We start from the raw sequence: 10,977 nt of genomic DNA, 5'->3' as shown, positions 1-10,977 counted from the left end.
AATGTGCTTATCACATCATTATTATAATAATAATAATAATAATAATTCGATATGTAGATAAAGAATGAGAGTGAGCCTCAATTATTTTTATCTAATAATTTATATATTCATGTAGACGTGGGTTATACCTAGTTGATCAGGGCAGTGAACTTGCCTCTTTGTACTCAAGTTCAAATTCCCCTTTCCGTAAATTAAATTAATTTAAAATAATTTAGACTAGCACTGGTATTAAAAAAAGTTTATGTATTCATATTTATTTCTTCCAGAAATATTCTACTCTCTATGTATTATTATCCAAATTTTGGAGCGTTGCAATTTACATTAGTACATTGCACGTGACTCACATCAGGAGAACCTGACGGTTATGCTTCTGTGGTTGAGACTTGAGAGGCAGAGGGTCAAAGAAGGCTAGCCATCTTACATATGTTACAGCAGAGCTATGCTTTTAGATCTGCGAGCTGCAAGTGAGCATATAATTTCATTTTTCTATGAATCAATTTGTGGACGCAGAAACTTGGAAACTTTTTGCATTCTTGTATATAGTACTGAAACGGTTGACCACCGTCATGATAAATCTAAAAGTTAACACTCGCACTTAGTATAGCCGAAATTCTTAAAAAGTTAACACTCTCAATTAGTGAAACCTAAATTCTGTAATTGGTGCGTAAATAGAATATCATTTTATTAGTCAAAGCTAACTCATCCAAGTTTTCGGTCCTACACAAAATATGTCACATGACTCATCAAGATGAGCTCAACCAAAATATTAGGCTCAAGAAAAATGAGTTGAGCTTGAACTTCAGTATATTCGGATTGTAAAGCTCGTGAGCAACTCGTATCTTTTCGTAAGATAGCTCTAGGTTTGATTAAGCTCATTCGTAAAACGTGGCTCATAAAAGTTAGACATTGTAATCTTATGATCAAAATTAAATAATGTCCTAAAAAATCCAATCCAACTATTGCTTAGTTACATCCTCCACTTTTTTAAAATGTTCTTTACTTTTCATTCTTCATATTAATCCGGTCTTTCAGAATTGAAATATACATTTCTCATGAGACATGTCAAACTATTATGTTTATATGTATGTGCCTCATTACTTTTCAATATTGACCAAGGCCATCTCATACTATTATATTTGTTTGTATTTGCTTTATTATTTTTCATCATTAAACTTCGCCAAACTTAAGTTCGAGCTCGTTTGGAAAACAAGCTAAACCCTCTAGAATATAATCCTCTTACTAGCTAGCTAGTGGTGTGTTGAATAATATTGAGAAATGTTTGCTCTCTTTTTTTTTTCCCTCTGTTTTCCCTCCAGTTGTAATCATATGAAATCAAAAGGACAGAAATCCAAACAGCGAAAAACCATTCACTTTATGTTCTATTACTATATTGCTTCATTTTTCTAAATTCCTAGAATTTCTTTCAAGTCTAAAGTGTCTCTTTTAATATGAATTTCTAGCGTTGCCAATGTCCACGAAGCTTTAAGGACAATAACTTATAAGAGGTTGTTCTCCAACCATGTGGCAAGTAGAGACAAAACAATCTAATTAAAAAAAATTGTTGTTGAAGAAATTAAAATAAGTATTAAATTTGAACACATTCTATCTTTTAACTGGAATGTGTTTTAATTATGCATTGTCATCACTCGCGGATCCAGGAATTTTTTAACTAATGTGTAATTTTAGCCGAGATCTATAAATAAATAAATATAAAAAATATAAAAAAAACAAGCACTCTATGCAGCATACTAACTTTGTTTAGGCTTTTCGTCGAACACCTAGAGTGCACCTCTCAGGCTAAACAAAGGTGCAATATACAACATCTATAATGATTTTTCTAGTGAGAGGAGGTACAGATGCACTTTTTTGCACCTTAATAGGTCCGTCACTTTGTCACTTGATTGGAACAACCTCTCTCACAATTTTTTAACCAGTAAGCTTCTTTTCTCTATATTTGTTGTCTTTTTTCATATATTATTTTGTCGTCCTAAAAATTTCTTTTTGGTTTAGAAATACTGGTAGTACTCATCTTGATATATAAATATATGTATCACCCAAGCTACCATTATCTTTACAATTTCTACTTGTTTTATTAGGTTACAAGCTACCATTGATCGTTAAACTTAATTAAAAAGAGGACATGCATTATCTAGCAAATGCAGTTGGTAACCATTTTCCTTATGATACAAGCGATATTGAGAGAGAAATATACGTCGAATATAAACGTTTTTAATCGTTCAGAAATTAAATGATTACTATAATAAAATCAAAATTATGAAAAAGTTTCCAAATTCTAGCTTATATTGTCGTTTTTTCCGTTTTTTGCTGGAAGATTTACATTTTCATTTTAGTGTACAGTGTACTAAGCTAAAAATGCCACAGGAAAAGCACCTACTCCAAATATTATATAGGCCTGCGCCCATCTAAAGTACTTGAATTTCAACCTACTGGCTGTTTGATGGTTGAATCTACCCATGTGTTTAAGACAGCACGACATACAATAATAATTGACATAAGAACCGATCCTAATTTAAGTTGTCAGTGAGCTGATTTTCAGAATATTTTGTCTAATATAATAAGAAAAATTAATAATGAAAAGGATGTTTTGCTATTAACGTATCCTGTTAATATATAATTTAATAACTATGTACAAATTATAAATAATATAAATAAATAAATAAAAACCTCTTGTCCCTTTATATAGATGCTTATAATATTTAAGGAGCATCTATGATGTGGTTTTTCTCCTTTATAATATTGTTCTTTTTTGACTGCAAGCATCCTAATTTTTTTCTTTTTTTATCATTTAAATTTGAATTGTTTTATGATATTCTTTCCATCTTTCCGGGAGTTGCGAAATTAGTAGTAAAATGTTGAATTTGGTCATGCTTTTTACGCATGAATAATTCATTGTTATATATAAATAGCTTCACTCTTTTTATTTAATTTGATGATTATACTACAACACCCATTCCTTTATGGGAAAAAAACTTGGCTCCTTAAAATTGAGGAGGAGGTCTCCTTCAGAACAAATGGAATGCTCTTTCTTACTCCGGGGTTTTATCTCCCTTGTGGTTTTTCCCGGGAAGGTTTTAATGAGGTCACCATTAACATGCTCGTTCTTACCATGTAATATTATCTTTGGATTGAATGCAATACCATTTTCTCTCAACAAAAAAAAAAAAAAAACAAGTAGAATGCTTTTGAATTCCTTTTTAAAACTGACGAGGAGCTCCTCTTCAAACAAAATTGGATTTTGACACTAGTCAAATTCCGAAACAAAGAAAGTTAAAAAAATTTCATAAAAAGTAAAAGTTAAATGAAATTGACAAGTGTCAAAATCCCAGTTGTTTTGAGAAGGAGCTTCTCATCAGTTTTAAGGAGCCAAGCTTCTTCCCTTTTTTTTTCTTTTGGAAATCCTTCTTAGTTTTAAGGAGCCAAACTTTTTTCTTATTTTGTTCCATCTTACGTTCTTGATGTAACAGAAAATAAAATTATTTTTTGGTGAAACAGAAAATAGATTTTTTTGCGTTCTCGAATTTCATGCATGATGTGCATTGTGACAACGCGTTATTTGACTCAATATGTGTTTTTTATTAATGGTTTTTGCGTTCACTTGTCTTGTATTGCACAAAAGAGAATCCAAAAAAAAATAATTAAAACTTTCCTTACCGATTGAAAAGAGAGAATTTTGTTTCCAATGAAGGATAATTGCACCTTGTAAAGTACAAAAGAGAATTCAATAATTATCCATTGAGGACTCCAATACACGCAAAGACTCATGACTCCTACTCTCCAAGTGAAACTCGTAGGTCAAAAGGATACTGCTTTCATTTCGAGAAGCATATAAAAACTAGAAAGCTAGGTTGTTAAATATTCTTGTTTAAGGGAGAATGGTTGATTTCTTTCTCCTGTTTTATTCTTGAGCTTATGCTTTTAAAATGTTTACAAATTTATAAATAAACTCAATCCTAGACATATATTTATAAAAAAATTTAAGCACTATTTAAATATAGAAACACACCCAAAATCACCCCAAAATCAACAATTGTATATTTTTTTGGTGTGTTTATAAATGAGTTTTGAGTGTATGTAATGATGGGTTTTGAGTGTGTTTATAAAGTGTTTTGGGTGTTGGGTTTTTTTATAATTTCAACTCCTATTTTAGATATTTTAGTGAAACTCCCTTTAATGTTTTGGTTTTAATTTACCATTCCATGCTTGATGTATTTTCTTATTTTTGAGTAAGGTATTTACAAGACCGGCACAAGGCTTGGGCCCGAGGGCGACGGCCTAGGGCCTCATATCAAGAGGGCCCCAAAAAAATTTATATCTATATGTTTTATATATAGTTGTTCAAATTCATATTAAATTGATTTTTTTTAAGAGTAAAAAAACAAGAGATTATGGCTTATTAGACATCATCTTATTTATAAACAAAATAAATAAATTTGAATTATATATCATCCTTCAGGATCATAAAGCAAAGCCTCAATACAAAAATCTGCATATTTAATTAGTTCCACCTGTTGAACATCCCACCAAAACATACATAAACCTCCACTGAGTCCACGCGGTTCCACCGCAAACAAAAATTTCATGCCTAATTGCCTCTTCAGATATTCATAGCGGTGCCTCCTAGTTTTGGTTTCTAGAAGTACCACTAGATCGGGGGTGTGGAGCCGGACTTGCTCCTTCAAACTGGAAACTGTCAAGCCACCCCAATGCCTTGCGGTTCCAAACGAATATTTTCATGGCGACCGTGGAGACAGGTTATCCCTATACATGGCGAAATAGACGGGAGAATGGTTTGATCCAGGAGAGACTTGATAGAGATCTCGTCTCTGAACCTTGGCCGGAATTACCCGAAGCTCGAGTGATGCATGTGGCCTTGGCGAGGTCGGACCATGCAACTCTTCTGCTTTCTATGAAACCTTCTACCACCCGTTGGCACCATAGATTTGTTTATGATTCACAGTGGGGGCGTCAGGCCCGATGCAAAGATGTCGTATCGAAAGATGGCGAAGTATTTTCAAGGGTCCCGGGGACCAATTTATTGGGAAACTAGGCTGGGTGCGGACAGGTCTTGTCCAGTGGTGGAGACAAGAAGGACGCAACTCTTCCGATCATATTAGTTTTATTCGAAGGCAGCTGCAATCTGCATACACCGACCAGGATTTTGATGGCTCTAGAGTGAGAGCTTTGGAACAGGACCTTAAGGATGCTCTTCGCGAGAAGTAGCTCTACTGGAAGCAAAAATCACGCATACATTGGTTGAATTAAGGAATACAAAATATTTCCACTCCAAAGTGATGGCTTGCCGTCATCAGAACCGTTTAACGGGCTTGGAGGATGCAATTGGTGTCTGGTATGAGAAGGAAACTGATATTCACGCTATTGTTGTCTCCTATTTTCAAGACTTGTTCACCACCAGTCAGCCATCACGCATCAATGAAATAGTGGATTATGTCAGCAAACGAATCATTGAGAGTGAGGGCTCCCTTTTGCTTAAGGCTGTAACACAGGAGGAGGTTTTCGACATCAGAAAGAGCTTGAGTCCTCAGCCTCTCCGGGCCTGCCAGATTCACAGGGCCTTTTTCAACATCATTGGGCTGTGGTTGGTACTGATGTCTTTCGGGTAGTTCAGAGTTTCTTTCACTCTGGCAAGCTACCTAGGCGGCTTAATCACACACTTATCACCCTTATCCCCAAAATTCTGAATCCCCAGAATATGAAGCAGTGGAGACCAATTTCTCTTTGTAATATGATTTATAAAATTATCTCGAAAATTTTCACCAACCGTTTGAAAACTGTGTTGCCTCAGATTATTAGTCCTTACCAGTCACTTTTGTGGCAGAAAGGCAGATCACGGACAACATCTTAGTGGTGCACGAGATTCTTCACTCTCTACAAAGGAGTAAGCGCTCAAACTAAAAGACCTTAGTGCTCAAGCTTGATATGACGAAAGCCTTTGACCGTGTTGAATGGCCTTTCCTGATTGCAATGATGAAAAAGCTCGGTTTCCCTTACCAATTTTGTTCATGGATTTTTGAATGCATCTCCACAGTTTCGTGTAGTGTCCTAATTAATGGTGCTGCAGTTGGCAATGTTAAACCCTCGAGAGGATTGAGACAAGGGGACCCTTTATCTCCTTTTTTGTTTCTTATTTTTGCAGAAGGACTTACCTCTCTCATTAAAGCATTTGAAGAGAGGCAAGCTTTGCATGGGTTTCGGCTACGTGGGGATGGGATCAGCATTAGTCATCTTTTGTTTGCTGATGACTCCATCCTATTTTGCAGAGCAGATGAAAGGGAAGCACAGTGTGTTTTAAACATTTTACAGTGTTATGAAGCGGCCTCTGGCCAAAGTGTCAACTATGATAAGAGCTCTATTTTCTATAGTGGAAACTGCTCTTCTCGCCTTTGCTTACAGATGGAACAGATCCTGCAGGTTAAGGGCTGCAAAGAATTTGGTAAATATCTAAGCATTATGGCAGATTTTGGAACTTCTAAAAGGAAGGTATTTGAGGAGGTCCGTCGGAAGCTAGACGGAAAGCTCCATGGTTGGGCTGAACAATTCCTTTCTCTGGCGGGCAAAGAAGTTCTCATAAAAGCCGTTGCTATGGCCATGCCTTGTTATGCCATGTCATGCTTTAAATTACCGGTATCCTTGTGTAAAGAAATTGAAGCTGCTATTGCTAGGTTTTGGTGGAAGTCTCATAAGGAGAAACACGGCATTCACTGGGTTAGTTGGGCAAAATTATCTCAACTCAAAAAGGCGGGAGGCTTGGGCTTTCGTGATATCCAATGCTTTAATCTTGCCTTACTTGCGAAGATTGGTTGGCGGATCCTTCATAATCCGATCTCTCTACTTGCCTACTTGTTACATGATAAGTACTTTGTCGGGGCATCTTCCTCTCTGCCGCCTCTCAAAAATCATCCTCTTGGGGATGGAAAGGCATTCTCCAAGGGCGCCGTCTTCTTGAGTCTGGGTTGCGTTGGCGTATTGGAGATGACTCTAAAGTTCAGGTGAGAAATGACCCGTGGCTTCCCTCTCTATACACCTTTCGAACTCTCTCGCGACATCCTGACCTACCCTTGATGGTCCATGAACTCATTGACCCCCTTCTGAAAGCATGGAAACAGGATGTGATTAACAGATGCTTTGCTCCAGAAGAAGCCTCCTGCATCTTAAGCATACTAATCAGTAGGTGGGGATGTCCCGACAAGCTAATTTGGCACTTCAGCACGAGTGGTCGATATATTGTTTGTTCAGGCTATGAGCTTGCCCTTCACCTACAGAGGAATGGTGAGTTGGGGCGTCAAGGTGCTGGTGAAACCAGTGGCAGCTGCTCTCACAGTGCAGTTTGGAAGTCAATTTGGCATGTTGATGCTCTGCCCAAGCTCAAAGCCTTCATTTGGCGTGGTTGCTCCAACATTCTCACGGTGAGGCATAATTTACGTCGGCGACGAGTGTCTTGCCCCTGGAAGTGTGGTCTTTGTGGCCTCCAAGATGAGACTCAGGCTCATCTTTTTTTCAAGTGTGACTTTACCCGTGCCTTCTGGTTTGTAAGCCCTCTCCAACTTGATGTGAACAAGTTAGAAGGTGAGGATTTTATCTCTACTTGGCGATATATGATGTTGATTTTCAAGTCCTCTGAGCATGCAGCTGAGGCAATCTAGTGGTTTGTTTTTGGGTTGTGGCGTATCTAGAAAGCCAGAAACATGGCAGTCTTTGAAGGTGTGAAGGCTGACCCCACGGAGGCTGTTCATCTTTTGCTCAATCAAGTCACGGAGTACCGTGCGGCTAAACCAGCAGTCCAGCCCCGACCTCACCTAGCCACCAACAACTCTGTGCCCTAAAATTGGTGTAAACCTCCGCCAGGTTTTCTCAAGGTGAATTGCGATGTTGCGTGGTCAGCTCCGACGTCGCGTGGGGAGTTGGTTGGGTCATCCGGGACACTTTCGGTTTGCTGCTTTGTGCTGGTGGGCAAGGGGACCTTCATGGCTCCTCCACTCTTATGATGGAGCTTCTTGCTATTCGCCATGCTCTTAGTGCATGTGTTCATTTCCATCTCACTGACTTAATAGTGGAGTCAGATACTCAGAAGGGAATCTTGATGCTTATTGGACAGATTGCAATAGACTCATATCTGAAGGGGATTATTTTTATATCCAGCAGTTGGTGGCTTCTCTTTCTCGGGTCTCCTTTGTGTTTGCACCCAAGGCTTGTAACAAAGCTGCTCACACTGTGGCTGGTTTCGTTTCTAAACAGGGGGTAATCATGTTTGGGATCACCTTGGAACTGACTGGCTTTTCAATATTCTTGCTTCTGATGTAAACCTTACAGTTCGTTATTAATAAAAAATTTCAGCGATTTCGACCAAAAAAAAAAATCAAAATCACTTTGAATCCTTAGCAATACAATTAATAAATTGAATATTAAAATATTATTATTTTTGTTTTGGAACAAACATCCAAATAATCCAACACTCTCTTCAAGAAAATGTTTACTTCTTCTAGTTTGATGACTTTCTCAACAATTTGATGGTTTTTTATGTTTTATGATTCATGTTCTTCCATTATTTTAGTTTAATAGGATATCATAATTAAGCCAAAAAGAAAATACATTCATGTGCAGAATTTTTTTTCTTTCTTGATCAACTATGATTATATACAAAAGAAAAAGGGGTCATTTTAATATATGCCATGTGCCACTCAAAAGTTAAGGCCGACCTTCATGTAAGTTCTTTTGTTTGTTCCGGAAAAAAAAATTACATTAATAATGGGCCCGCTTAGATTAAAGTTAGTGATGGCCAACACAACGAGACGATCCAAATCCTAATCCATAATTAAGGCCCAACCCAAAACTTAACAGTGCAACAACCCAAGTGATGATATGAAATAAAATGAGCTCAAGGTAAAACAAAATAACATTCAAGCATCATCCGGCATTATCAACCCAGCTCAATTTTTGTTGGCCCTTCCAATCAAAAGGAGACAAATAACTGAGAACAACCTGGTCCCCCCATAGCAAAACACCAACTCAAAGAACGAAAGAAAAAAAAGAGTGAGTTCATCAATGGCTGCTTCAACTGCGACTGCCCCAACTGACCGCATAGATGTGTTCTGGGACTCAGGCATGCTCAACCATAACTCAGGCAATGGAGTATTCGACACTGGAATGGATCCTGGGTTTCTGGACGTGTTAGAAAAGCACCCGGAGAACTCTGACAGAGTCAAAAACATGGTTTCTATTCTAAAGAGAGGCCCTATCTCTCCCTACATTTCTTGGCTCCCAGGAAGGCCTGCTCTACTCTCTGAATTGCTCTCTTTCCACTCTTCAGGTATTTGGATTCACTTTGAATCAATTTGCTTACTTTTTCAACTTCTGATTGCTCTGCTTCTTGAGTTGCTCCCTTTCCTCTCTCCTGCTACTTGGGTTCACTTTGGACTCGCAATCTTTTTGTAGGTTGGGGTTTGATTGCATAGTACTGGGATTTTGGAGGCTTTGAATTACGAATTCTTTCGGGCTTATCAAATTTTAATCATTTGATTGTTTAAATGCTTACATTTGTGATATATATGAGTTAGAAAAATTATGAAGAATATTGGTTTAGGTTAAATTAGAGTCTGATGTAGGTTCAAATATATGTTGTTGTCCCAGAGTACATAAATGAACTAGTTGAAGCAGATAGAGATGGGGGTAAGATGCTCTGTTCTGGGACTTTCTTGAATCCCGGATCATGGGATGCCTCGCTTCTTGCTGCCGGTACAACATTATCGGCAATGAAGCATGTGCTTGATGGACATGGGAAAATTGCTTATGCATTGGTTAGGCCTCCGGGTCACCATGCTCAGCCTACCCGAGCTGATGGCTACTGCTTCCTTAACAATGCCGGTCTTGCTGTTCAATTCGCTTTAAATTCTGGATGCGCAAAGGTTGCGGTCATAGACATCGATGTCCATTATGGAAATGGGACTGCTGAGGGATTCTATAGGTCTGATAAGGTTCTTACAATCTCCCTTCATATGAATCATGGTTCATGGGGTCCATCTCACCCACAGAATGGCTCTGTTGATGAGCTTGGTGAAGCGGAGGGGTTTGGTTATAATTTGAATATACCTCTACCAAATGGGACCGGGGACCGCGGATACAGGGATGCCATGACTGAGTTGGTTGTCCCTGCAATCCAAAAGTTTGAGCCTGAAATGATGGTTCTGGTCATTGGCCAAGATTCAAGTGCTGTAAGTTAAATCTTTCTGCATGACTTCAATTTAGATGATTTGCTTGATTTGTTTATTTATTGAGAAAAGTGTCTGCTTAACAAAACTGAAATCATCACCGTCTTTATGTAGAGACTTCCCATATTTTGAAAAGAGCTGTTTGTGTTTAGTACTAATAACTGTTGCCAATTTATTTTTTGGCATTACCCTTTGATAATATCCTTCTTCATGGTATGAACTTCAAGTTCTTCTCTAGCTACCTTCGAAGAAATCTAATTTTATTGTCAACAAAAACTAAAGTAGCTTATACATTAACACTGCTTGTTCTCAGTTTGATCCAAATGGAAGGCAGTGTTTGACAATGGAGGGTTATCAAGAGATTGGCAGGATTGTTCGTAGCCTGGCGGACCGACATTGCAGTGGACGTCTTCTGATTGTCCAAGAAGGTGGATATCATGTTACCTACTCAGCCTATTGTCTCCATGCCACACTTGAAGGTGTGCTCAACCTACCAACTTCTCTATTATCTGATCCCATTGCTTATTACCCAGAGGATGAGGCATTGGCCGTGGAAGTTATTAAATCCATTAAAAAGTTCCAGAAAGACAATGTACCATTCTTAAAAGGAGCTTAATTTGGAATTCATTTTAGTAAACCTCATTCTCTGTTTGTACTGTGTCTATGATATAAGATTGTCATTGCAACAAACAAGTCACACTTTATTATTATTTTAAAAAAATTTGATTGAGTA

The 10,977-nt window shown here is 37.8% G+C and overlaps 1 protein-coding gene across 1 annotated transcript; it reads left to right on the top strand.

Annotated features, from left to right (window-relative positions):
• The first annotated feature begins 8,970 nt into the window (after window positions 1-8,970).
• Window positions 8,971-10,977, top strand: HDA08 (histone deacetylase 8). Its single transcript, XM_008231969.3, has 3 exons — window positions 8,971-9,346; window positions 9,667-10,247; window positions 10,558-10,977. Exons 1-3 carry the CDS (start codon window positions 9,082-9,084, stop codon window positions 10,858-10,860), a joined length of 1,149 nt encoding a protein of 382 aa, XP_008230191.2. The 5' UTR covers window positions 8,971-9,081; the 3' UTR covers window positions 10,861-10,977.

Source organism: Prunus mume, linkage group LG1, assembly GCF_029339155.1.
Source record: "Prunus mume cultivar Tortuosa linkage group LG1, ASM2933915v1, whole genome shotgun sequence".
Lineage (NCBI taxonomy): Eukaryota > Viridiplantae > Streptophyta > Magnoliopsida > Rosales > Rosaceae > Prunus > Prunus mume.
This window is presented reverse-complemented; position numbering and strand designations above follow the sequence as displayed.